Source organism: Diabrotica undecimpunctata, chromosome 7 (assembly GCF_040954645.1).
Source record: "Diabrotica undecimpunctata isolate CICGRU chromosome 7, icDiaUnde3, whole genome shotgun sequence".
Taxonomy (NCBI): Eukaryota; Metazoa; Arthropoda; class Insecta; order Coleoptera; family Chrysomelidae; genus Diabrotica; species Diabrotica undecimpunctata.
Window position 1 is genome coordinate 71,034,643 of NC_092809.1, and position 27,851 is coordinate 71,062,493.

Genomic DNA, 27,851 nt, shown 5'->3' on the forward strand with positions numbered 1-27,851 from the left:
CTTTGTGTTTTTCTAGAGCTTCTGTTACTGCTTCTTCAATGTTGTTTTTAATTTTTTTCACAGCTCGCGTTTATATCTTCGATGTCTTCTATTGGTTTTAGCTGTATCTTCTGTGCTAGCCTCCTTTGGTACATTTCTCTTGTAGAGTCGTTCCACAGAGATTCTACATTGAATTTTTCCTTGGTGATTTCCTGTAGAAAATGTTTTGGTGTTATTTTCATTCTTATTTTTGCTAGTACTAGTTTGTGTTCACTCCCTGCGTCTGCTGAGTTTAAAGTTCGGATATGCACAATCTGCTTTGGGTGGATTTTTCTATTAGTGACTATAAAATCAATCATAGATTTGTGCCTCCTAGAGTTTTCAAATGTACATTTATACTGGAGCTTATGGTCGAAAAATGTATTATTGATTCTCAGTTCGTTAAAAACACAGAGATTAGCCATGAGTTCTCCATTTGCGTTGACATGGTTTTTATTAAATCTTTGTTTTACCCTGGAACTATTTCATTTCCGATTCGTGCATTAAAGTCGTCAATAAGAATTAAGGATTCTTCATGAGGTATTTCATCCAGAATGGTTTGCAATTATTCGTAAAATGCCTCTCCTCGTTCCTCCTTAGGATTGCAGTCCTCGGGGCTATTGATAGATATTACATTTAATTTTTGGTAGTCCATTGTGATATATATATATATATATATATATATATATATATATATATATATATATATATATATACTTAAGACCAAAGTATACAATCAATGCGTACTCCCTGTTCTCACTTATGGTTCCCAAACGTGGACATTTACAAAAACAAACATGGACAAAATCATAAAAACCCAAAGAGCAATGGAGAGACAAATGTTGCACATAAGACTAATGGATAAAAAGAGAAACGAGTGGATAAGAGAGAAAACAAAAGTGAAGGATTTTAGGCAAGAAGTTGCAAAATTGAAATGGAGATTTGCCGGACAATATAAGACAAAAAGAAGACCGGTGGAACAAAATTCTCATAAGTTGGAGACCGTGGGAATATAAACGAAGCAGAGGAAGAACCCAAATGAGATGATGGACCGAGAAGGCTAATTAGATAGATAGATTGTGATGTTCATACGTATTATTCTTTTGGGAGATATAATGGCAGTTATTTATGTTGTCTTAATTACTAATTGTAAATAGAAGAATCGCGCATTTTATTTAAATTTTATCATTAATTTATGGACACAGGGATGAAAAATATAAAGATTACCAACATTTAAAATACTTTTTATTAATACATTTAAAAACAAATCGAGCAACAAAAATAACGACATATAAAAAATAAATTAGTTTATAAACTACGTAAACAATTTGCTATACTTCTGTTTGTCTTCTGAATCTTGATTTTTAACTTGAATTTCAAGACTGTTCAATTCTTTGGTAACTAGTGAAGTTAGGGATTCGTCCAGTTCTATAACTTTATCAAAGTCATTTTTAGCCGCTTCAACATTCCACGCACCTACATGACCCTTAGCTCGCCGAAAGTAGGCTTTGACGTTATCTAAAAAACAAATTCCTAGTTAATGCTCTTAATGCTATTTTCAAAAAACGACAAAATTATACATAACGCGATACACTTTTCAAAAGAGATTTGAAAAAACACTAATAACTCATTTTTATTTTTCTTTTGTCAATAGTAGCTCAATGGTCTGATTTTTTCATATCAAACCTAGAGACGACCACGACTGCTCACATTGATGAAGAAATAGAGAAACTTTACAGTAACATAACTGAAGCATTAAATAACAATAAAAGTCACTTCAAGTATTTAATTGGCGACTATAATGCCAAAGCGGGAAAGTATGGAGCTCATTAATTAATTAAGCTCATCATTGATAGTGCTAAAGAAATCGAAGGCCCGCAACAACAAAATGAACATAGTAAGCTCCCTGATAAGACCAAAATTATGTTAAAACAAAGAATGGAAATGAAACTAAGTAGCAACATACAGAGAATACAATACACAGAACTTTGTAAGAGAATAAGGAAAAGTATTAAGGAATACATAAGGAAATACAATGAAAGACTGGTAGAAAATACAATCTAAAACAAAAAAACCTATAAGAAAAGCATTGGGAATAAATCGTGGCTCTAACAAACGAAAACAGCAGAATTATACACAGAAATGAAATACTTTGAAATAAAAGGTCATGAAACACTTTAAGAAGCAATCAGTAACCAAGAAGATGTACCAGAAGTTCTTCCGGAAGAAGTAGAATCGACAATTATAACAATGAAAAGCGGTAAAGCATCTGGAAGAGACGGCATAACAGTAAGTTGTCGTTCCATCGTTTTCGTTGGAGAACCGTCTCTTGCCGTCTTTACTACTCTATTTGTTGTCATTCGGCTTATATGATCGTTCCATTCTACTCTTCTATTTCTTACCCAGTTCTTAATGTTCTCCACCTTGAATCTACGTCGTATATCTGTACTTCTAGATCTGTCCTATAGTGTCTTGCCATCAATTTTTTTAAGTGTTTTCATCTCTGCTGTTTCTAACATCTTTTTTGTCCTCTCTGTGTCAGGTCGTGTTTCTGCCGCGTATGTCATTATTGGTCTGATGACTGTTTTGTAAATTATGTCTTTCATTTGTTTCCCGATATTTTTATTTCTCCATATTGTTTCATTCAGGCAGCCTGCGACTCTGTTTGCTCTATTCACTTGATCTTCCACTTCTGTTTCGAGCTTTCCCTAACTAGATAATGTGATGCCTAGGTATTGAAACTCTATCACTATTATCTGACCTACCAGCTTCAATTTACATCTTGCTGCTGTAAATTTGCTGTTGTAACCATGCATTTTGTCTTTTTTGGGGAAATTAACATGTTAAATATTTGTAGTAGTATTGCGTCGTCTGCATAGCAGATTATTTTAAGTTGTTTTTCTCCCATTTGGTATCCTTTTTTATTTCTTACTTTTTTTATTATTTCATCCATAATCAGGTTGAACACTAGAGGACTCAGGGAATCTCCCTGTCTTATCCCATTGCCACTTCAATAGGGTAGGTTCTTCTTAGAGTAGGGTCGTAGGGTAGTTCTTCTTCCACTTTTACTTTTATTGCGTTGTTTTGATAAATATTTTCGATCAGGTAGCAAAGAGGCTATCAAAAACTACACACGTTTAAGTCTACTGCCAATCATATATAAGATTTTCACAAATTTTCACAAAAAATCAACAACAGATTAACAAGTGCATTAGATGCTACACAGGCAAGAGATCAAGCTGGCTTCAGAAATGAATTCAGTACCCTGGATCATATCAATACGCTTCGATAACTGAATCTACGACAAAAGGACGCGGAAAACAGGACGCGAGACCAAAGGACGCGGAAAAAAGGACGCGCGAAAAAAGGACGCGCGAAAAAAGGACGCGTGGAAAAAAGGACGCATATTATTAATGAATTACTATAAATAGTTTATTTTAATTGACATTAGCCATTACCCCCTTTTTATCCCCATATGTTATTACAGAAAATGATTCTACCTAACCTAAAATCGGTTACGGTAAGAGTAAAAAGTGAAAAATAATTATATGAAAAAAACTTGCCCTCACATTTTATCGAGGCTTAGGACTAAAATATCTTAAGTAAAATAATAAATACTAATATAATGTTTATTCAAGATTTCTGGTATTGAAACAGGTTAGATTCCATATTATCAGAATTATGTATGGGATTAGAAAAACCCAAGTAACAGCCCAGTAAGGGGTCTAATGAGGGTTTAACGCGAACCGGAAGGTTGGTAAATTCCGCAGGTAATGTTAAGAATGTAAATAGAAACGATTAGTAAGAAAATAAAACTTTCTAATTGTTTGATAATTGTTTTTAAGAAATGAATATTACAAAAGGTCCGATATAACAAAACATCATTAACCAAATTGTTTATATAGGGGAAACTTGTCGCGGTAGGTAATTTATTCTGTTCTTAACAAGAAAACATTTTACAAATTGATATCAGTCTGTTAAGATGGTGTTAGCGTTTGTGGAAAGCCAAAAAGGCAACAACTTGTTACTTTATAATGGATTTCTCCATAAAAAAGAGCGAGTGATTGGTGAAAAGACAATTTGGAAGTGTGCTACTTATAATAAGTGCAAATGTACAGGAAGAGTGCATACCGTTGTGGATGAAATTACAAAATCCACAGAACATAATCACGTTGCAGACACGGCAAAGATTGAAGCAAAAGAAGCTTGTAACCGGATGAAAGAAGTTGAACAACAACTGGAACACTCCACCCAAGGTGTAGTAAGTGAAATTTCTCAAGGACTTTCCTTAGCTGCCATCAGTGTCGTCGTTAAAAAAAACTGTGCAAAGAGTTCGGAACGAGCTAGGAGGTACGCCCGCAAATCCGAGAAATTTAGAAGAACTTGTGCTTCCTGAAGAATATAAAACAACTACAGGCGGTGAGCTATTTCTATTATTTGATAGCGGGCCAGATGAAGAACGTATTTTGTTATTTTTAACACAAAGAAATTTAAGATTTATGGAACAATGCGATCATTGGTATGCCGATGGAACATTTAACTCAGCACCACCATTGTTTTCTCAAATATACACAATTCATGGAGTGCGATACAGTAATGTAATCCCGACTGTATTTGCACTTCTAACGAACAAAACACAAGAGACTTATACACGTGTTTTTCAGCAACTAAAGGTGTTGAATGCGGCCTTGCGCCCTTTAACAATAATGATGGACTTTGAAAGAGCGGCAATGAATGCTGCACAAACTGCGTTCCCAAATGTGAGAATCCGCGGATGTTTTTTTCATTTCTCGCATTGTATGTGGCGCCATATTCAAAGTGCCGGATTGCAACGTAGATATATTGAGAATCCTGACTTCGCCCTTCACCTAAGACAATTGACAGCTCTTGCGTTTGTTCCAGACAACCATGTAGTCAGAGTGTACGAGGAGTTGCTCAATAGCGATTTTTATACACAACATGAAGAACTACTAGTGCCGCTGATTAATTACTTTGAAGACACTTGGATAGGGAGATTAGCTAGAAGAGGAAATCGAAGACAACCCCTTTTTCCAGCAAATGTATGGAATTGTTACGATTTGGCAGACCAAGATATACCTCGAACTAATAATGCTGTCGAAGAATGGCACAACAGCTTTTCTTCTCTTCTCAATAGTGCACATCCGAATATTTGGAAATTTATTAATTCTCTAAAAAAAGAATATGATTTAAATGTTTTGAAAATAGAGCCGTAAATTTCGGGCAATGTACCTCCACGCAAAAGAAAATATCAAGATGCAGCAAACAGGATAAGGGCTATTGTTGCCGATTATGCTGACAGGCCAACTTTAGAATATTTGAGAGGCATTGCTCACAATTTTCAGTTGCAAAAAAAATACAAAAAAAATTAATATCAAAAATAAAACAAAAAAAATAAAATGACAAAAAAATTCCAAAAAAAAGCAAAAAATTAAAAAAAAATAAAAAAAACTTGTAAACACGCCAGCTTCTGCTGCCAGTCCTAAGCCTGGATAAAGTGTGAAGGCAAGTTTTTTTCATATAAATATTTTTCACTTTTTACTTTTACCGTAACCGATTTTAGGTTAGGTAGAATCATTTTCTGTAATTATATATAGGGGATAAACGGGGGTAATTGCTATTGTCAATTAAAATAAACTATTTATAGTATTTCATTAATAATATGCGTCCTTTTTTCCACGCGTCCTTTTTTATGCGTCCTTTTGTCGGTATACCTCGATAACTAATGAGTAAAGCCAAAGGATATGAAATACCGCTAGCATTAACCTTCATAGATTTAGAGAAGGCTTTCGATTCTATATATCACAAGGCAGTAATAGAAGCTTTGACCAATCAAAAATTTATGAACACACTCCAGAATTTCCCACTACCAGCGGCGTCCGATGTCACCAAAGCTCTTCACTGCAACTCTAGAAAATATATTCAACAAAATAAACTGGCAGAAAAAAGGCCTATTGATTGATGGAGAATACCTCAGCCATCTAAGATTTGCAATGACATCGTTCTGAATGCTAATAATCCTGTAAAACTACAAGAACTTATAAGTGACTTAAGATAAGCTATTTTAACGGTATAAAAAAACGCACTACTGTTAATATTTTACTGGAGAGAGAAAACAGACTGATTGGTATATATAGAGCTAAATAAAAATAATGTATGCATGTAAAAACGACTGTTCCATCTGTTTTCAACGATTGAGCAGACAGTAATTAAATTTCGAAAGATGGATACAAAATATTGGAATACAGAAAGATTAATACCGAATATAGAGAGAGCAATACAACTACGTGAGCGGATGTGTCGAACCTGATATTAGGGAATATTCGTCATGGCATTTATTTTCATTCTTGTAGCGGTAGACGTTTGTGTTTTTTATGTTAATTTGTGGATTATTCTTACTTCACCTGTTGGATGCGATAGTCTCTTGGTTTACTGGTGAACTAAGAAAGCTTTTTTAAGTATTAAGGTTAACTATTTTTTGTAAACGGCGTTTGAAAAATTAAAAAATTACTCGTTTTGCGGCTTGATTTGCGATGCAAAGCCTTTGTAAAGTCAAAAACTATTTGTCAGTGGCGTTTTTTACAATACTGAGTCCTTGACAGGATAAGAATTCATACCCTCTAAAATTTTCTGAGATTTTGAACCTGACTAAGATAAACCTTGTTTTATTTTTACCTAATCGGCTATATTATTATCAAACCGTCAGTTTTTATTAGAAATTAGAAATTGTGACTAATATTTTTCTAATTAGTGTGCAAGACAGACAGATCATTCTAAAAAAATAAACTAGTGAGAATTGTTACAGCGCAATAAAAATATCTAATTTAGCTTACCTTTATCAGACTTTAAAACGTTCGTACAATGCTCAATCACTGCGTAAAAATCACCTTCTTGTAATTTACACTGAGCATAATTAAGAAGTATGGGCACTTTTTGTTTATCCATTTCATTCCATTCAATATCATGGGGCTTTTCTCTTAAAAATAAATTAATCATTTAACAGTAAGTAGATTAATTTCACGAAATTGGAGTGAAATCGCATCATTTAAAATAGGTATTTTTTGAATGAATAATACAAATAGTCACTGCAATAGTAGTCGGTAATGTTAAAAATAATGAAAATCATTATAATTACTTTAACATAAGTTGCTCCAGTATACCTATAGCTTTAGCATACAATTCAGATGCCTTTTTATAATTTTTATTTTTGTACTCTTCATTGCCTTGTTCTTTTAATTTTGGTATTAGCTCAATTTTCTCCCCTTCCTCCATTTGCCAAGTTTCCTTTTCGTAGGACTCAGGTTGTTCTATATTGGTTATTTCTAAAAATTAATATAAGACTAAAAATGTAATATTAACACAGTTAATGTAAAATTAATTTCTTCAATTTTTTCTTTTTTTTTGCATACTGTATTTAAATTACTTAGAAATAAACTTAAAAAATCACTACCTCTGTCAATATTTATGTTTACAGTTTTGAAGTAAACTGCGAGGCATAAGTTAGGGATATATAGCTAAATATTAAATAAACAATAATACAACAATATACAACTGTATAATTCAATTAAGTTACTTATCTACATCAACAATTAACACTATTTTTTTAAAAAATTTTATTTAGAGAAATAAATAGTTAATACTACTACAAAGTTGTTTATAGTTTATTACCCCATGAAACAAAGCCGAAAAATCACTTGAAAAATTACTGGGCGCTGTTCACTGGCGAAGCGTCCATGTAACCATTGTTACCATTAGTAACAATTAAAAAAATCTCGCAAATAAATATTTTATGACTACTGTGAAATAATTCCATTTATATTTTTTACCAATAAAAATATGTGTTAATAGTAATTCAATAAATAGCCAACTAGACGCACGAAAATATTGACGAGTTTATGGGACTGGATTACACGTTACGTTGTTAACACTTTTGTTTGTGGATACACGTGTTGGTCTATCGGCTATCGGTCGGGGCTGGCTCGTGTCTGAAACTTTTGAAAGCTAGAGAGCGTGGGCGCGCGCTGGATATTAGTAGGCTTACCATTTTTTGTTTTGGTTACTTAGAGAGTTAGTACCTATTACAGTGTGCGTGCAATTAAACATGGATGAGTGTCGTTGCGTAATTGATCAACTACTTGAAAAGCTATTCTCCTTGTATAAATTTGAAGAAAAAAGGAGATTATTGAAAATGGAAGACCAACTTCTTCTTCTTTATGTGCTTCTTTATCTTCAGTCCAAATTGGCTACCAGCTGTATTTACTGTATTTAGCATCATCTGTAAATCTTTTATGTTATCGGCCAGTATAACAGTATCATCTGCATATCGAAAATTACTTATTGGTACGCATTAATCTTGATGCCCTCGTTGTACTCTTCCAGTGCCTCTAGAAATATTTGTTCCGTGTACAGGTTAAAAAGCAGTGGCGAAAGAATACAGCCCTGTCTAACCCCTCTCGAAATGGTTACGTTTTCACTTACCATATGTCCATTCTTCATGTGGGCTGTTTGATTCCAATATAGATTTTTTATAATCTGGATGTCCTTAGTGTCAAGTCCTGTAAGATGTAATAGTTCTATGAGTTTGTCATGTTTGATAGTATCGAATGCTTTCTCATAGTCGATAAAACAGGCGTAAACATATTTCTGTTGATCCAGACATTTTTGAATCAAGACTTGTATTGCAAAGAGCGGCTCTCGAGTTCCAAAACCGCGCCTAAAACCGAACTGTGTTTTACTTATGCTGTGTTCTAATTTTGCTCGTATTCTGGAATGGATAATACGCAATAATACTTTAAGGGTGTGACTCATTAAACTTATAAGGCGATATTCGCTACACGTCTTAGAATTCGATTTCTTGGGAAGAGGCACACATGTAGATTTCAACCAGTCCGATGGAATTTGACCAGTATCGTATATCTTATTTAACAGTTCCAATACTACATTCAGGTTGTTCTCGTTAAAAACTTTTAAAAATTCGACTGGTATTTCATCGCATCCTATTGCTTTCCCATCTTTCGTTTGATCTATAGCTTTTATCACCTCACTTTTCAATATTTTTGGTCCATTCAGATCAAGAGTTTTCGTAGAAATATATATGGAGTGTTAGTATAAAATTGGAAGACCAACACCTATTTTAAACAATTTAAAAAAGGAATAAAAAAATCAGTTCGATATTTTAAATTTAGTTGGTACAGTAAAAATTCTTGGTTATGTGGTTGCAAGGAAAATAGACTGTATTGTTGGCCATGTCTTCTGTTTTCTACAGAAAAAATGGGTGGAGTTCACGATTTAAATAGTTTTAGAGTTTTATAAAGGAAACATGAAGTTTCTTCCGTTACATGTAAGATGTGTAGCCAATTTGATCCAGTTTTGCAAAACAAGAATCGAAAGTTATCAACCAAGCTTTTAAAGCAAATATTGCAAAACATAATGAAATTGTTAAAAAAAATAGATATATCGTAGCACACTTATAGATGCCATATGTTTTTTGTTCAAACAAGAATTAGCGTTTCGGGGTAATTTTGAGAACGATGACTCTGACAATCGACGCAATTACAGGGGATTGTTAACATTAATTGCCAAAAAAGATCAAACATTTTGCCAACATCTACAAACATCAACTGTTTTTTCGGGAGTTTCAAGCGATGTACAAAACGATATTATTGAAGCCATATCTTCATCTATATTTGATAAAATTAATTCAGAAATAACCGAAGCAAGTTTTGTAGCTGTTATTTTGGATGAAAGCACTGTTATCGCAAATTTTGTTCAGTGTGTTAAATGAGTTTCAGTGTGAAAATAAACTAATTGCACAGACTTACGATGGTGCGGCTGTAATGAGTGGGCAACACAACGGCCTACAAAAACTGGTTAAAGATAAGTGTCAAGATGCAATTTTTGTTCATTGTTATCAGCATAGACTCAATTTGATTTTACAACAATCGGTGGAACATACTAAAGAGTGTAATTTTTTTTTAACCGTTATCAGGGCTTGCTGCTGCTTTGGATAAATTAGTACAAAAACGTTTACCCAAATTAGCAGCAACAAGGTGAATTTATGCTGGTAGACTCGTTGAGGCTATTTCTTGTATTCGTTCAGAGCTTCTCGAACTATTTAAAGAAATGCAAACTGATACAGCAACATGGGATGGCCAGACACGAATTTGTTCGAAAGGTTTTTACATTACATTGCAAGAATTTGATTTTAAATTCTTTTTAAGTTTATTTGAGGTTATTCTACCAAAATTAAAAGTTTTGTTTGATATTTTACAGAAAAAAATGTATGACATTGGATTTTGCACGAGAAAGGTTAATGAATTTCTCGAATTTTTGCAATTAGAGCGGAATAATTTTGAAAGTCTATGGTCAAAACAAGAAGATTTTGTAAATGATGATGTCCCAAACCCAATACGAGGCAACGAATTACCAATATTAACGATGATAAAGAGACATCTTATCGACGACTTTTTCTCTGAAATTTTTGACACTATGATTATTCAACTTAAAAATAGGTTTTGTGATTTAAAGCATTTAGAGTATTTGGCACTATATGATTTTGACAATTTTAAAAACTATGCAAATAAATTCGCAGATAGCGCCTTTCATCAACTCGTAAAACTAGATTGACAAAAATTTTACACAGTAAAGTTAAAAACAAGATTGACAATTCTTTATAATAATCCAGACTATGTTAAAAAAATGTATAAGAATTGTGTCAATATTTAAAGTCTGCAGGGCTTGTATTTCCGGAAGCTTTTAAATTGGCAAACCTATTTTTAACAATTCCGGCTACAAGTGCATCTGTTGAAAGAAGTTTTTCAGTAATGAAACGGATTTAACATGCCAAAGACATACAAAATTGCAAGATCGAATGTCGTCACTTTCTTTAATTTCCATTGTGAAACGCTTTTTAAATAGATTAATGACAAAACCATCTTTCTACGAATAAGTTTTTCTTTTTCCTACTTGTTCGTTTTTAATTTGTGTTAATTTTATAGGAGAATAATCTGTTTAGTTTGTTTATTGTTATATATATATATATATATATATATATATATATATATATATTATATATATATATATATATATATATATATATATATATATATATATATATATATATATATATAATTACATCTTGTGTGGGAATAGTGATTCGTTTAGTTAGTTTTATCCCATACAATATTCCAGTCGCCCAGCCCAGTACATAAAATAATATAAAATACCTAAAAGACATTACATCTGGTTTTGGAAACACTTTTGAAAAAGTCATTGGCGCTATTTTTTAGTTGGAATATCTGGGGGAAGTCAATAGAAAGGCCGTATTATCTAGTGGTTATCGAACAACAGACGACTTTCTTGAAAACACTTTTTCTTTAAAATGAGATTTTCTAAATTACAAAATGTTTGTTACAAAAAAGTTATTGCAAATTAAACTCGAAAGTAAACAAGTTTTTCAGTTGTTTATAATTATTAAAATAAACAATAAAAACATTTAAAGCATATTTCATAATGTGAGTTTTTACGTAGTTACGATGTAACGTTATAAACCCTCTGTCTTTCTTTTTTCTCTCTTTCTGTCCCGTAGAATAAATATTCTCTCTCTCTCTCTTTCTGTCCGGTGTCCTGTCATGTGCAAACGTCATTTTAGTCTCCCTACTTTCTGTCAATCAACTTTTCTAACGTAGTGGGAATATAATTTTTTGCCTGTTTTTGAAATTTATTCGCTCCGTGCGTAACCATGGTAGGGGTACCTTGAAACGATGCCAGATTGCAAATTGGACGTATCTTTTTAGGCATAAATTTTATCAAAAATTGGTGTAAATATATGTTGCGTATTTAATTATGCCAATAATAGCAAAAATAGTGAGTGTAGTTTTTATACGTTTCCAAAGATTACATATAAATTAGAGAAAAAAAAAAGATGGATTCGTGCTATTAATATGAAAAAGTAAATATCACATAATCTCATTTTTATGCACTTGAAATAGGAAAAATTTAAATAATATGCTATTAAAGATATATCATAAGGCTTCAAGCTAACTGCAGCCTGCCTGATGACTTTAGCTTTTATATCATAACTTTTACTATTATTGTTTTTAATTACATGCTCTTTCACATGACAAACGTGATTTTCCAGTATTAGATTTTTCCCTTTTTCCATTTGGGGTTGAAAAGATAAATTATAATGAATTTTAGAAACTTAGTTCTTAATACTTCATCCATTTTGTACATAAACTGGAAAAATATAATTAAAAAACTAATTATTGATAATTTTGTATTTATGTAACATATGTTCAACCTCAAATTTGGAGGTCCAAAACTGTCAGATGAAGGCGGTAGATGTCGCGTCAGTCACGCACGGAGCGAATAAAAGAAGGCAAGAATTATTATAAGCTTCATTTACTGGTCTGCAGAATTCTCTTGGGGTGAGTACTTTCATTGTAATATATATTCTATAATTCTGACAGCATTTTCAATATTCGTAACCTCAGTTCTTTCGAAAGCACGTTTTTCGATTGTATGTATGTAGAAATCGTAACAAAATTTAGCTAAGTTCAAATTTCGTTTTATCCTTGCCATCTGCTATTTGTTTAATTGTAATTTGTTAAAATGGCAAGGAAGTTAAACTCCTTTTGATGTTTCTTTAATACAGGCTGTTCCTTATATTTTAGTTTATTGTATTGGCTGTATTATTGGTTTTATCGGCTTTATTGGAGAATTTATGGAATAACTGCAGCTCCCAGGAGGACCTAATCACCTAATTGGGACCAATTGGAACCATACCAGTATAATATGGAACAACTGTAGCTCAGGAGGACCTAACCATCTAATTGGGAGGCCACACAATCACCAATCGATGCCACAAGTATTGGCAGGTTTGATTGTTTTTTTTATTTTTTTTTTTAATAAATATGATTAGTTAAATAATTGTTTTATTTGCTATCAGCTAAGGGTTCATGGTTTAATTCCTAGTTTAAGACAAGACGAATTCACACTTGAGATACTGAGCTAGGCGAGACATAAACGATAAGCTTCCATGGTTGATTGAGGTATTATTTTTATAATAGTATTTCAATTCTCTTTGGTAGTCTTATCGCTACAACTACATTTGCGAAAGATAGGCACAATCGATCAAGTAGTTTTTTAACAATTATATTTGTTTATCCCATTTAAAGAACAAAAGTCATTTTCAAATGGCTGTACAGGTGTTTTGTCAATACTTAGAATGTTTTTTTGGTCTGATTCTCTTTATAAGGTCTCAATTTTTTTTTTAACTATAACAATTTTTAATTGTTTACACACAAATAATTGATGCAGAATGAAGTACCATTACCATTATATTGGCAATATCCCTAACTTATGCCTCGCAATATATTTATAAAAAATGGTCACCAACCTATTATAAACTCCAAATCGGTAGGATTCTTAAGAAAATTGTTCAGGTCGTCGTAGCCAATTCCTGTAGTTTGAAGGGTCATTGCACACACATGATGATTTCTTTCCCCGTGAGGTTTATTAATATCTCTAAGTGTTTTAGAAACAAAAGGATATTGAATCACAAGCTAAAAAATATAACTATTATAAAATAATAAATCTCGTGAAATTAAAAAATCAAAAAGTGAAGTTATAAAAATACATTTTTTGGAGATAATCATATTAGCAGATATCTACAGTGGCAATACCGCTTATTTCTTCATATTTATAACTGAATTGATTGTTAATATTTCCTCTTAATTTATTGTTTATAATGGTTAAAGGTTCAGTACTTCGTAACAGTCACATATTATTACCGATTGTTTGATCTGAGTACTTATTTAACTTGAATATATTTAAAGCATTTAGAACATTGGATTACCAATTTTCAATTGGTGTAATTTTCCATTTCCTGTAGTCGAACTACAGAAATATAACAAAAAACCTAATATTTCATACGACTTGCTTTCCCGCTAGTTCTCCATCTTTCTCTATTCTAGGTTGCCTGTACTGCACTCGCAAATATGAACCAGCGATTTGTGTGATTTGATCGTTTTAGACTCTTTCTCGTGGGGTTTTCTTAAGTTGCAGTTCTATGCAAATAAGCCACAGAAAACAGCGCCCTCAAAGTAAACATAATTCTGTCTCAGCGTCTATCAAATTCAGCCTATTATAGCCGCCATTTATGCGCTAGTCATAGAAAATTGGATATTTCGGATGAGCGCACCCAGCGACGGAGATTTGAACGATGTTATAATAATATATTATATTCCATAGTACCACCGGTTAATCGTTCTCTCTCGCTCTATTTTAGCAGCTCACCACGCACAGGAGAATGTAAAATGAATAGCAACCATATTTCGAATACCGTAACGTCACCATATCTGGTCTGGTTTCAAGTTCAGGATGAGAAAAAGGGAGGATTAAACGAGGGACTAACTTCCTTCTTGTAAAAAAAAACAAGTTCAGAAAACGAAACACACGCCTTGGATAAGGACGGATCTTTTAAGACGAAAAAAGTGACGACGACGAAAGACAATGAATATAGGAACCTGGAACGTACTAAGCCTATATCAGCATGGAACCCTAACTCAGGTGGTCAAAGAACTTAAATCCAGAAACATAGACATAACTGCCTTACAATAGATTAGACGGACTGGAGAAAGCATACCAAAAACTAGTAAATCTGTAGTATTTTTCAGCGGAAGTGAATAGGAGCACCAACACTGGCTTCATAGATAAGGAAAGTCTTATGGGGTCAGTCATAACCTTCAAACCCGTTCACGAAAGGTTCTGCTTCTTCTTCTTGTAGTTCCTTCTCCTATCGTAGGCTGGCTATCATCACAGCTATCCATACCTTATTGGCGGCTGCTCTGAAAAGATCTACTGAGCTGCAACTATACCACTCTCTTAGGTTTCTTAGCCAGGAAATTCTTCGTCTTCCTATGGATCTTTTACACTTGATTTTACCTTGCATTATGAGCCTTAATATCTCATATTTCGCACCTCTGGTAATGTGGCCTAAATATTGCAGCTTTCTTGCTTTGATGTGCTTTATGACCTCGCAATCCTTTTGTAGCCTTCTTAACACTTCTGCATTTGTAACTCGTTGGGTCCATGTCAAAATCCTTCTATAGCACCACATCTCCAATTATGTCAACTTCTTTATATTATCCACTTTAGTGTCCAGCTTTCCATTCCATACAACAAAGTCGAGAACACGTATGGCTCTTATCCTCAGCTCCAGAAGAAGGTCTCGATTAACAAACATTGTTTTCTTTTTTATAAATGCTTGTCTGGCAATTTCAAGGCGTGTCCTTATTTCTCTACCTTGGTCATTGTTTTCATTTACCCAGGTTCCCAGATATTTGTAGTTATTCACTCTTTCTACTTGTTTTCCCTCGATATCTAGCCTTCCCACTGTATGTTGCTTAGAAATAATCATGCACTTGGTTTTCTTAACGTTCATTTGTAGTCCATATTTGATACTGACCTAATGTAATCTATTTACTAAGCGTTGCAGTGCTTCTAAACTGTCTGCAAAAACAGCGGTGTCGTCTGCGAATCTTATGTTGTTCAAGATTTTTTCGTTTATTGATATACTGTTGTTCTTCTGATATTGCTTCCTTAAAAATAGCTTCGCTGTACAGATTGAATAACAAGGGGGACAGCACGCAACCCTGTTTTGATTTTTATAGTTTCTGTATAGACATTTCCGATTCTAATCTTTGCTTTTTGATTTCAGTACAGACTGACAATAACCCGTATATCTCGACTATCCACATTCTTTTCTTTTAACAATTTTACGAGTTTCTGATGTAATCTATGAATGAACACACATCAGAAGAGTTCGAAGTTAAAAGAGGAGTGCGACAGGGGTGAGTATTGTCACCACTACTATTCAATGCATACTCTGAAGAAATTATGAAAAGAGCTCTTGAGGGAGAAACAGCAGGAATCAAGGTCAATGGAACACCAATTAACAACATTAGATATGCGGACGATACTATCATAATAACAGACAACCTCCGAGACCTCCAAAAGCTAATGAACAAGATAGTTGAGTATGGAGAGGAATATGGATTATCAATAAACACCAGGAAAACCAAATTTATGAGGATATCAAAAACCCAAAATAATGGTGAAAGCCTGACAATTAACGGTAGTGCTTTAGAACAAGTTGAAAACTACCACTATCTTGGCACAATAATTAATCACACAAACGATTACTCCAAAGAAATCAAAGTTCGAATAGAGAAAGCACGTACAAACTTCAATAAAATGAGAAAGGTACTTTGTGCAAGAGAACTAAAATTGGACTTGAGAGTTAGGCTGGCAAGGTGCTATATTTTCTCGACTCTGCTTTATGGGATAGAAGCATGGACACTTAACGCGTCGACTGCTAAAAAGTTGGAAGCATTTGAAATGTGGGTGTATAGAAGAATCCTGAAGATATCATGGACCGAGCATGTAACAAACAACGAAGTCATGAGAAGAATCAACCAAAGAATGGAAGTATTGGAAACCATCAAGACACGAAAGCTGCAATACCTGGGGCATGTTATGCGTAATGAGAGATACAACCTACTTCAATTGATTATACAAGGGAAAATCCAGGGCAAGAGAAGTGTAGGAAGAAGAAGAATCTCATGGTTGCGTAACTTGAGGGAATGCTACGGATGCACATCAATAGAACTATTCAGAGCAGCAGCATCTAAGATCAGAATAGCCATGATGATTGCCAACCTCCGTCGCGGAGATGGCACGTGAAGAAGAAGAAGATGTAATCTATCAAAAGCCTTTTGATAATATATAAAGCAGACATAGAGATCCTGGTTCATAACTAGTCGTCTTTGCGCGAGAACGTTAAAAGCGAACAGACCCTCTCTCGTTCCTAGTCCTCCTCTGAATCCAAACTGGGTGTCAAGTATATCTTCAATTTTTTTGTATAGTCTTCCATGTATTATTTTGAGAAATATCTTAAGTGTGTGGCTTATTAAGGAAATTGTTCTGTACTGGGAGCATTCTATCGCATGCACTGATTTTGGTAGTGTTACAAACGTGGTCAGCAACCAATCTTCTTACTCCTGTTGTATATACTTTGTTGAACAGATCTAAAAGTATATGCAGTGTTTCTTCGTCAATGCATTAAATTAGCTCAGTGGGTATCTGATCTGGGCCTACTGATTTTGCGGTCTTTGCATTTCTAATTGCCTGTTCTAATTCGCACATTATTATTTTCAGTCCTTTTTTTGTTTGTTCCTGTGGTTCTTCTTGTATCATTCTATCATCGTCGAATAGTTTCATTATGTATTCTTGCCAGAAGCTTAGTTTATCTTTGATGTCTGCAATGAGTTCACCATTATCATCTTTGAGTATCCCATAGTGTGCTCGCTTTTTGGTATTTGTTAGTTCTTTTATTTTTTTATGCATATTAAAGCTGTCTTATTTTCTGTCATACTCTTTATTTCTATGCATTGATCTGTTAACCACTTTTCCTTGGCCTTTTTTATCTCTACTTTAATTCTACTTTGTAGTTCTTGATATTTTGGTTCATTTCTCCCTTTGGCTTTTCTCCTCTCTTCCTTTAATGCTAGAATTTTTGAAGTCATCCACTTCTGTTTTTTATTTGCCTAATCAGGCTTTAAATTTTCTTCTGCAGCCTTTAGTAATGCCTTCTGAATATTGCTCAACGTTTCATTGACATCTTCTGATGTTAAAATTTCTTCTCCTACTTCTGTTAGATTTGAGTTGACTTGTTGGATCACTTTTTGATGTATTTCTCTTTCTTAATTTTGTATAATCAAACGTTGGTTTATTTTACGTATTACAATCTTTTTGAGTTTCACGTGAATTCTAGGTTCTGTTATATCAGCCTAAACAGACAGTTGCATATAAACTAATAATTACAGCTCATGCAAGGAAGTGTGAACGAGAAGACGAAACTGTAGAGCATGTCCTATGTGAATGCCCAGAGTTATCGTGAATACGAGAGTACGCGTTCGGCGAGTCCTGGCCCACACCTGCCCACATAAGAGAGATGTCTCCTGGTGACTTGTTTACCTTCCTAGAAATGGCAGGATGGACAATGAGCTAAGGGTGACAGCTCCCTGGGAGAATGCACGATGGGTCAATTGTGGCCTAAGTGCTGTGAAACTTAACTCGCCCTCCCTACTCTACAGATACAGATCTCACAACCTGCTAATAAAATCAACAATGTTTTAAGCACAAGAAAATTCACAATGAAAAGTGGGTCTCAAACGATGGTGTCACAAAAATCAGATCGATAAGACATAAGAAATCTAGACATAAGATATAGAGACAGAGAGAAATGTCAAATCCATAATGAGAAATCCCTAGAAAAAATAAACATGACTAGAAGAAACAAGTTCTAAAAGACATCGGACAAAACTAAAAGGTATAAACAGACAAGAACAAAGACTGTTTTCGGATATTTGGAAAAAATGGATCCCAGGAATAAAAAATCAGAGATATGGAAGAAAATCTAAAGGACAATGTAAAACAATTCTTTAAAAGAGTTTCAGAGATCAAGACCGGATGCCAGACAAAAACAGGAAACTTCCTTCAAAAAGACAACAAAGAGCTTATTAGTAATGACAAGGGAATCCTAAAAACCTGAAAGAAATACTTCTGTCAACTGTTAAATAACAAATCTAGCGGAAATACAAACATTGAGGTTTATACAGTTGAAATAGAACACAATACCCGATATAAGATGAAGAAGTAACCCAGGCAAATATAAAACATAAAAATAATAAGGCAGCGATGGTATACCCGCAGAGTGCCTAAAATACAGAGGAGATGCACTGTACAAATCTATCTACAAGCTAATTCAAGGCATTTGGCAAAAAAGAAACAATGCCAGATGCATGGAAAGAAGGGATAATGTACCAATCCACAAAAAAGGAATCAAAAACCATGTATTAACTACCGAGGAATAACGCTCTTAAATACCATCTAAAAAGTCCTTGCAAACATCTTGCTAGAAAGAACCAAAACATAAAGGAGACGAAATCATTAGGGATTATCAATGCGGATTCAGACCGGGCCGCTCTACTATTGACCAAATATTCACTATAAAGCAGATAATGGAAACATGGTGGGAGTTTGATCGTGACCTCCATCAGATGTTCATAGTTTTTAAATAGGCATTTGATAGAGTATGCTGGGTAAGAATGTGGACAGCGATGCAAGAACTTGGCTTTTCAACAAATCTAGTCAATTTGATACGGATGTGTATGAAAGGTCTAAGATGTAAGGTGAGAGTTAGACAACATTATTCGGAGACATTTGAAATGAACAATGGACTAAAACTGCACTACACTTTCACCACAACATAGCTCTGGAATATATAATCAGAAGTGCAGGAATCGAAAAACAGACTTTAGTATTTGATCGAGAAGGACCAAACTTACTGTTGGCATTTGCAGACGATATCGGTCTAATAGAAAACATCAGATTAAGGATGAAGGAATCTTTTATCAAGTTAGAGAAGGAAATAGAGAAGACGGGGCTCCGAATAACGGAAAACAAAACACTAAATTATATGTATATGAGCCACAATAACCTAAACAGAGATAGAATTGGGCACAACATCACCATCGACGACTTTAACTTTAGGGCCTCAGAGAATTACGGACCACAAGAAATAAACAATAGGATACAAGCTGGGAACACAAGTCTTTACGCCCTTCAAAACCTAAACAATTAACAAGAAGCACAAAGATAAATCTATATAAAACAGTCATAAGACCAGTAGTGATGTACGGTATCGCGACGTGAGTAATAATAAAGGCAAATGAGGAGCGATTACGTGTTTGGGAAAGAAAAATCCTTGAGCCGGTGCTTGATGGCACAACAGGACAAGAACTAACAAAAAACTGGAAGAACCGAAAATTGATTAATGTTTTTTTTTACATTCCTTAACGTTCCTCCGTCCGTAAGAAAAACATTCCTTAGTATCATGGAAATATTATCCTAAAATTTGAAAATCGGAAAAATGCCTGGACTTGGTGGTCCTTTAAAAGGCAGGAGAAGTAAGGGGACGCATTAATAGAAGCGGAATATGAAATAAAAATTCAAAATTTAAAAATAAGTATATTACAGATAAAAATAAAAAATGGAAGAAAAATTGGAGAAAGAGCAACGAGTTGGTCGGCAAATATCGACAAATCTCGTATTGCTCGAACCAATAAAGGGAGCAGCGGTATATCAATAGAGGGCAAAGATATGAAAAAATAAGCTTTGACCGATTATTTACAGTTTTTACTGGATAGTGAGTGCATCCAATATGCACCAGGAATTGAAGGGTTAATTGGAGATAATAAAATAAATATGGCTATTTTATTCTATCGGTACCTAATCCAATTTTTTTTGATACATTGTATATACGACTACTAAATAAACCTCTAAAAAGTTAAAAAAAAAACCTCCCCAGCTTTTTAGTAAATTCACCCCAAAACAACCGTCTTTTTTTGAACTTTTTATAAAATCGTGTATAAAGGCCTTAAACATATAAAAAAAATTAACGTTTTAAAGGATTATTTTTATTAGTTTTAAGTCTTATGAATTGAATCCCGTTGGAATTAAAAAAAATGTTACAGGAAGGCAGAAAAGTGTCTCAGAAATTAAAATGCATCTTTTGGAAGATGCCATTTGTAGTACTGAAAAAAAAACTAAGTGCCAAAAAAATTTTTTTTGTATACCTCAAAACCTTAACAATGAATAGAAAAAATTATGACCATGAATATAAAATGTTTTTATTTAATATTTAAAAATAGTCTTTTTTCAAATTTAGAAAGTAAAAGTCGGCTTAAACTACGAGTTATGAAGTAAGTAAGGAGGATATTTATTCCGTACATAATGGCATTAAGAAGCCTCTTAAATAAATAATAAAATTTTAATCGGCAATTTACGCTGCAATATTGTCTGTTTAACAAGAAGTTCACTGTATTTGATAAATTCAAATACTTTTCTTTATTAGACTAAAAATTATAAAGGTCTTTTTTGATTGCAACTTAAGTACATTCCAAACATTTTTTTCCCAAATGTTACCCCACATCCTGTTTTTCTTCAACATTTATGTTTATAACCACAAATATATTTATTTTACTTTCTGTGGTCACTTAATTTTGTTGACCTATCTTAAGTTACACTTGGATATTTGATAAAAATATTAATTCTATTGAATTTATTTATCTACACTTTAAAATATTACGATTTAAGCTAAATTGCTTTAATAAAATGTTGATATTAAGAAAGATACAGGGTGTTAAAGTGGAAATTTAAAATTTTAATTTTTGCTATAACTTTTATGTTTGTGAACATTTATGATCAAAATTCATAACTGGGTACTATTGAACATCATAAATTATAATTTGATGCACACTTTAATGTAGCTGATAGCGCCACATATGCCACATATTTGGTATACATTTGCACTTAACTTTTTTGCTCTTTAAGTTACCGGTGTTTGTGATATAAAATAATAAAGATACATTATTGTAACAAAAAAAAAGGTATACTTGTTGATAATTTCAAAACTCAACAGTTTTCGAGATAATCGCATTTTACAAATCAACTACATAATTCAGATTTAACGCAATGACTCCAATCAACGAAAGAAAATTAGACAAAAACAATAATACTTCTGAATTTTGGTATAAAATGCCTTTAATAAAGTTAATATTTACCGAAATATTAAATAAAATAAATATATTAGCAGGATAGAATAGTAGGATTTGACAAAATAACAAAATAATTGGATTTTACATCAAACATTTTACGTTTTGTATTAAATTAAAGTCATAATCAAAATATTTTATTTATAAACCAAATTAAGAAATAGTTAAACTAAATAACATTAAACTTTTTGTCAAAGTAAGTGTTCGATATGTCCACCATTTTCGTTAATTCATTTGTCAATATATTCCATAAAAGATCGTCTCATATCAAATAGCATCATTGGTTCTAAAGAAACTGCTGCAGTATTTATAATAAGTATTATAAGTATAATAATAAGTATTCTTTTGGGATTTTTATGCATTAAGTAATTATATTAATATCTCACCACATGACCAAGGAATATGACTACCACGAACAATCCAACGTTCAGGAAAGTTGTATTTAAGTATGTTCTCACTGCCCTCTCTCTATAATGTGGTGGTGTACCATCTTGCATAAACCACATATTTCGCCTTAAGTTTGATGACAATTCTTCCAATAAATCAAATAAAATCATTTTATAAAAAATATAAATAAATCTCACCATTCAAATTACAAGGTAATTCGCATGTCCGTAAAAAATAATTACCAATTGTTCCAAACCATACGTTTATTTAAAATTCATGTTTAAAATGCATATCGTGAGGTTTGGTACCATTTGTAATTATTTTTTATGGACATGCGAATTACCTTGTAATTTGAATGGTGAGATTTATTTACATTTTTTATAAAATGATTTTATTAATTGGTACACCACCACATTATATAGAAAAGTGCAGTGAGAACATAATTAAATACAACTTTCCTGAACGTTGGATTGTTCGTGGTAGTCATATTCCTTGGTCATGTGGTGAGATGTTAAGTTAATATAATTATTTAATTCATAAAACTCCCAAACGAATACTTTATTATTATATTATGTTTATTATATATTATACTTATAATAATTATTACAAATACTGCAGCAGTTTCTTTAGAACCAATGATTATTTAATATGAGACGATCTTTTATGGAATGTATTGACAAATGAATTAAAGAAAATGGTGGACATATTGAACACTTACTTTGACAAAAAGTTTAATGTTATTAAGTTTAACTATTTCTTAATTTGGTTTATTAATAAAATATTTTGATTATGACTTTAATTTAATACAAAACGTAAAATGTTTGACGTAAAATCCAATTATTCTGTTACTTTGTCAAATCCTACTATTCTATCCTGCTAATATATTTATTTTATTTATTATTTCGTTAACTATTAACTTTATTGAAGGTATTTTATACCAAAATTCAGAAGTATTGATGTTTTTGTCTAATTTTCTTTCGTTGATTGGAGTAATTGCGTTAAATTTGAATTATGTAGTTGATTTGTAAAATGCGATTATCTCGAAAACTGTTGAGTTTTGAAGTTATTACCAAGTATACCTTTTTTTTGTTAAAATAATGTATCTTTAATATTTTTTATCACAAACACTGGTAACTTAAAAAGCAAAAAAGTTAAGTGCAAATCTATGCCACATATGTGGCATATGTGGCGCCCTCTATCAGCTACATTAAAGTATGCATCAGATTATAATTTCTGATGATCAATAGTACCCAGTTATGAATTTTTATACAAAAATGTTAAAAACATAAAAGTTATAGTGAAGTTATAGAAATTGTCATGACTTAAGTAGAGGAGCTCTCGACAGTATATTCGAAGCCCTCTACAGAGCACCCGGGGATATCAGAAGGTGGTTAGACCCTTATTTGTTCCCCGAGGTGACAATAAGGGCATTCAGAAAGCAGCCCTGAAATAAAACTTACCATTTCATTGGTTAAGTATTACCAGTAGATACATACTACATGATTGTTTTGATAAAGTTAACTTAAAGTCTTAAGAAACGACAATGAGGGTGTGTGAATTAATGAAACTAAACTTTAAAAATCGAGCGAGAGGAAGTTTGACACAAGTGTCTATGATAAGATGTTAGGGCTGTGCAGATGTGATGAAACAATGCATTATTTTGTTGTCTTTGTTATTTGGATGAGATGATAATTGGACATGATTTGAAACATCTAGACAGAAAAGTAAAGAATATAAAAAGTCTTCCAAAGATATAAAAAATATTGTAAGCTTTTAGCTAATAGGTACAACTAATATCACTTCTGGTTTAGGTAGTGCATATGTCGAAAACATTTGTATGCACAATGAAATGGTATCAAAAAATCATTATGCCCTGGTAAAAATCATAGATATTTTGAAGCTGTGTGGCAAGTGCGGTTTTGCACTAAGGGATCATAATAAGTCTGAAGAGTTGATTAATAAGGGTGTGTTTTCAGAGCTTATTAATTACACTAAAAATATAGATTTCACACTGTCTATTCACTTAAAAAAAGAAATTTAGAAGAAGTGATTTAAATGTATTTCAAAAACTATACAAATTGAGCTCTTAGAATGTAGGGAGCAAATTTTAAGCGAAATAAAACAGTCTTCATTTCTTGCACTAATGACGGACGATGCAACAGATTTTTTTACACAAACTCAGATACAGAAAAACAGCGTTAAGTGATGAACAAATGAATTAAAAAGCCATCACAAACACAATGGAATTTTCAGTCTAGAGCAATATCCACCATATTCGAAAATCTAGACACAGAGACCACAGCTCAAGCCGCCAGTTACTGCAGAAACATAATTGCAATATGCTATTGACAGTTTGAATTTATCTATAGAAACTTATACAGTATTATATTTCAAATTAAGGATCATTTTGCTTTTAAAAACCATATGTCTGGTGCACAGATTTCAAAGCAAAAATTTTGAACATTATAGAAAGGACTTAGAGCTTATTATCTAAGAACCTTTAGAAAACATTGATTTATTCTGCAATCCATTTCCATGCTTTGAAAAATAAGCCCTTAAATTGGAATTGTAATCAGTTGCTTAGATACTTTAAATTTAATAGTGTCATATGGTTTGGAACATTTTGTGAAATATGTAAAGTTTTTATTATGTTATTAAGGATGTGTTTAATAAGGATGTGTGTGTTTTTAAGGAATACAATGTAGGAAGAAAGGCTGATGGCACTAGCCATGTTGTCCATCGAAAAGCTTTATTTATTGAAATTTCTGACTTCAATGAAAATGTGATGGCTATTTTTTTTTGTATTCTTGAATCAGCACCTCTTGAACAAAATTACACTGATTTTCAACCAATGAATTATGGTTTGTATTGTACTCTTTATTAACAAAATATTACTTAGTTCATAACATGAATATAGTTATTTGTTATTTTAAGTTCAAATATAGTTGGTTTGAAGAGGTTTTTATAGAAATTTTACGTGTTTTTATAACATAATAAAATACAACATCATATATTTTCTTTTAGACATGTTTTGTTATTTATAGTTTTTATTTTGATCATATTTACTATTAGATTTTAAAATTGTTACAGGGGTCTCCCTGTAAATGTTGTAAAATTAAAGAAAATGTTAATTTAAGTTGTTAAAAACATAAGATACAACTAATTAGAAAATGTAGGATAATCCAAAAGGTTAGGTTATCATTTCAAAAATGTTTTACCATTTTATGAAATTTAAAAATTTAATACTTTAGATAGATAATTGAATTAATGTTACTAACTACGTTTTATATTCCAGTAGATTATAAATATAGATAGATAATTGAATTAATGTTACTAACTACATTTTATATTCCAGTAGATTATAAATATATACACAAAGCAAAAACGTTCAATTGATCATAAACTTATACATCTCTGTTAAAAATAATCCTTACACTTTTATCCACAGTAAATTTTGCAACTTCATTTAAAGCCATTTTTTGTACTATAGCTTCCCATACTTCAAGCTTAAACTTTTTCCCAGCACCAACTCAAAGGGCTTTCCAGTTCCCAATTTTCTGGAGTCATCTAGTAAAGTTTTCTCATTGTTACACTGCCGTGTTTGGAAATGAAAATGGATCTAAAAAAATTTGGTGAGTATTAAGAACATAGGAAAAGCAAATTTACGCATAAGACTAAACTTTTTTAAATCTATAGATCAGACTAGATAGTGCAAAGAAAAGGATAGCTACTGTAATTTTTCTGTTTCCTAGCCCATGCAACAATCTCAACAATGATCTTAAGCTCACTAAAAGAGGAAGCACTCTGTCGAGCATTGCTGTATTTAATATTATTTATGTTTGCCAATATTTCCTTATATCTTTTTATTCAATTAATTATGTTAATTAATATGTTTGCAATTTTGATTGAAAGCAAGATAGATGAAGTAATAGTTACGTAAATTAGCAGTAGGATCTGTTGTAAACCAAAAAATGTATCAATAAAATGACCCATAATGTTCAGGGGATTAATTAGTACATACATTTATGTCAAAATATACAAGAAACAGTAAAAAGTTTACGTTATGTATATTAAATATATATTTAATATACATAAAAAAAAATAAATTTCATGGTGACAAGCAAAGAATACAAACAAATGGGGATAAGGAGAATATGGCGAAATAATAAAAACTAGCAAATTAATACAAAAGGTCATAAAATTATTAAGTTAAGAGAATAGCACATTAATTAATACGAGATTATGGAAAATCAGTGTGATAGCAAACGAATGTAATGTTTTTGGCATTTTGGCAAGTCAAACAGGCATCTTACGTACATAATAGAAGAAAAAACACTACTCAACAGAATGTAAATGGCAATAAACATACCTTTGTACCATCTTTAAAAGGAACCGATTTCGTTCCTGCATATATTGTTTCTTTTACTATAAGATCTTTTTCGGTTGCCATGAGAATTCCTTGTTACGAACTCTGCTACTTTAGCTGCTAATATGTATATGGTATAAATATAAATATACACCTGAATACCCTACATTTGATTTATTTTATTGATAATAATTACAGTTTAACATCATAACAAACTTGGCAGTTTTTATCTGGCATCTGGCATTTGACGACTTGACATATAAAATTTATAACACAAAAATAAAACACAGAATCATAGCAAATACATAATGTAATCATTAATAATGTATTTTTATATTCATTTTTTGTAGTTATAATAAAATCTTAAAATCAAATCCTGTTTTTATCACAGATCACCTAACCTCGTTTTTATAGTCATCATCATATATAAATACATATATACTTCATCTCATTTACTTACCGTTGCACGTCATACGCGTCATAGCCAGTGAGGTCACATGATACCAACACGAAATATTTAGGCGGTAGGTGTGTTCTTTTTTAGAATCACTTTGCCGAGTACACTGGCATTACAGCCACTAGACACATTTTATTATATACGCGTAGAAATAATATTTAAAGATTTCTAATAATGTTAACTTAAAGAAATACACAATAATATGTTTCATTTAATTTGTATAAATGCATTAAAAAGCGTTTTTATGAAGAACATTTGTTCGAAACACACTGTAACTGTAATCGAACGAAGGTGATATTTTGGCATAAATTGGTAACACTTATTTGAAATAAAAACAGAATTGCTATCAGTTCAAGTTCCCAAGCTATTACTCGCATATGCAGATGGCATAGATCTCGTTGGAGACTCTATCCTATCCACGAAAGACATCTTCAATAAGGTGGAAGGAGCAACAAGTGAAGTAGGGCTGAAGAGTAATGAAGAGAAGACGAAATATATGTGTATAAATAGAACGACACGAAGAGACAGAATAGGACAAAATGTGACGGTCAACACCTTCAATTTCGAAAGAGTACAACGTTTTAAGTATCTGGGAGCCGTAATCACAGCTGACAACGATGTTACTGAAGAAATAAAAGACAGAATCCCATCTGCAAACCGCTGTCTATTCGCACTGGATAAGCTCATAAAATCAAAAAATCTTACAAGAAGTTCAAAGATAAAAATCTATAAATCCATCGTCAGACCTGTAATAACATACCGATGCGAAACGTGGACCATGACCAAAGGAAACGAAGAAAAACTCAGACGCTTTGAACGAAAAATACTTAACGGTTGCCTCTTCCGACTGGGGTGGGGATGCTTGAGTTAGGTCACCAGAGTACACAAGAATACAAAAACCCATTTATTATCAGTTTGTTCGTGG

The 27,851-nt window shown here is 32.4% G+C and overlaps 1 protein-coding gene across 1 annotated transcript; it reads right to left on the reverse strand.

Annotated features, from left to right (window-relative positions):
- Positions 1 to 1,246: 1,246 nt before the first annotated feature.
- On the reverse strand, positions 1,247 to 26,866 carry LOC140445477 (AH receptor-interacting protein). The gene is given in 7 exon segments (XM_072537518.1): positions 1,247 to 1,536; positions 6,870 to 7,012; positions 7,172 to 7,358; positions 13,436 to 13,601; positions 25,538 to 25,626; positions 25,629 to 25,722; positions 26,473 to 26,866. Coding segments are annotated over 7 exon segments (963 nt in total). The 5' UTR covers positions 26,554 to 26,866; the 3' UTR covers positions 1,247 to 1,333.
- Between the last annotated feature and the right edge of the window lie 985 nt (positions 26,867 to 27,851).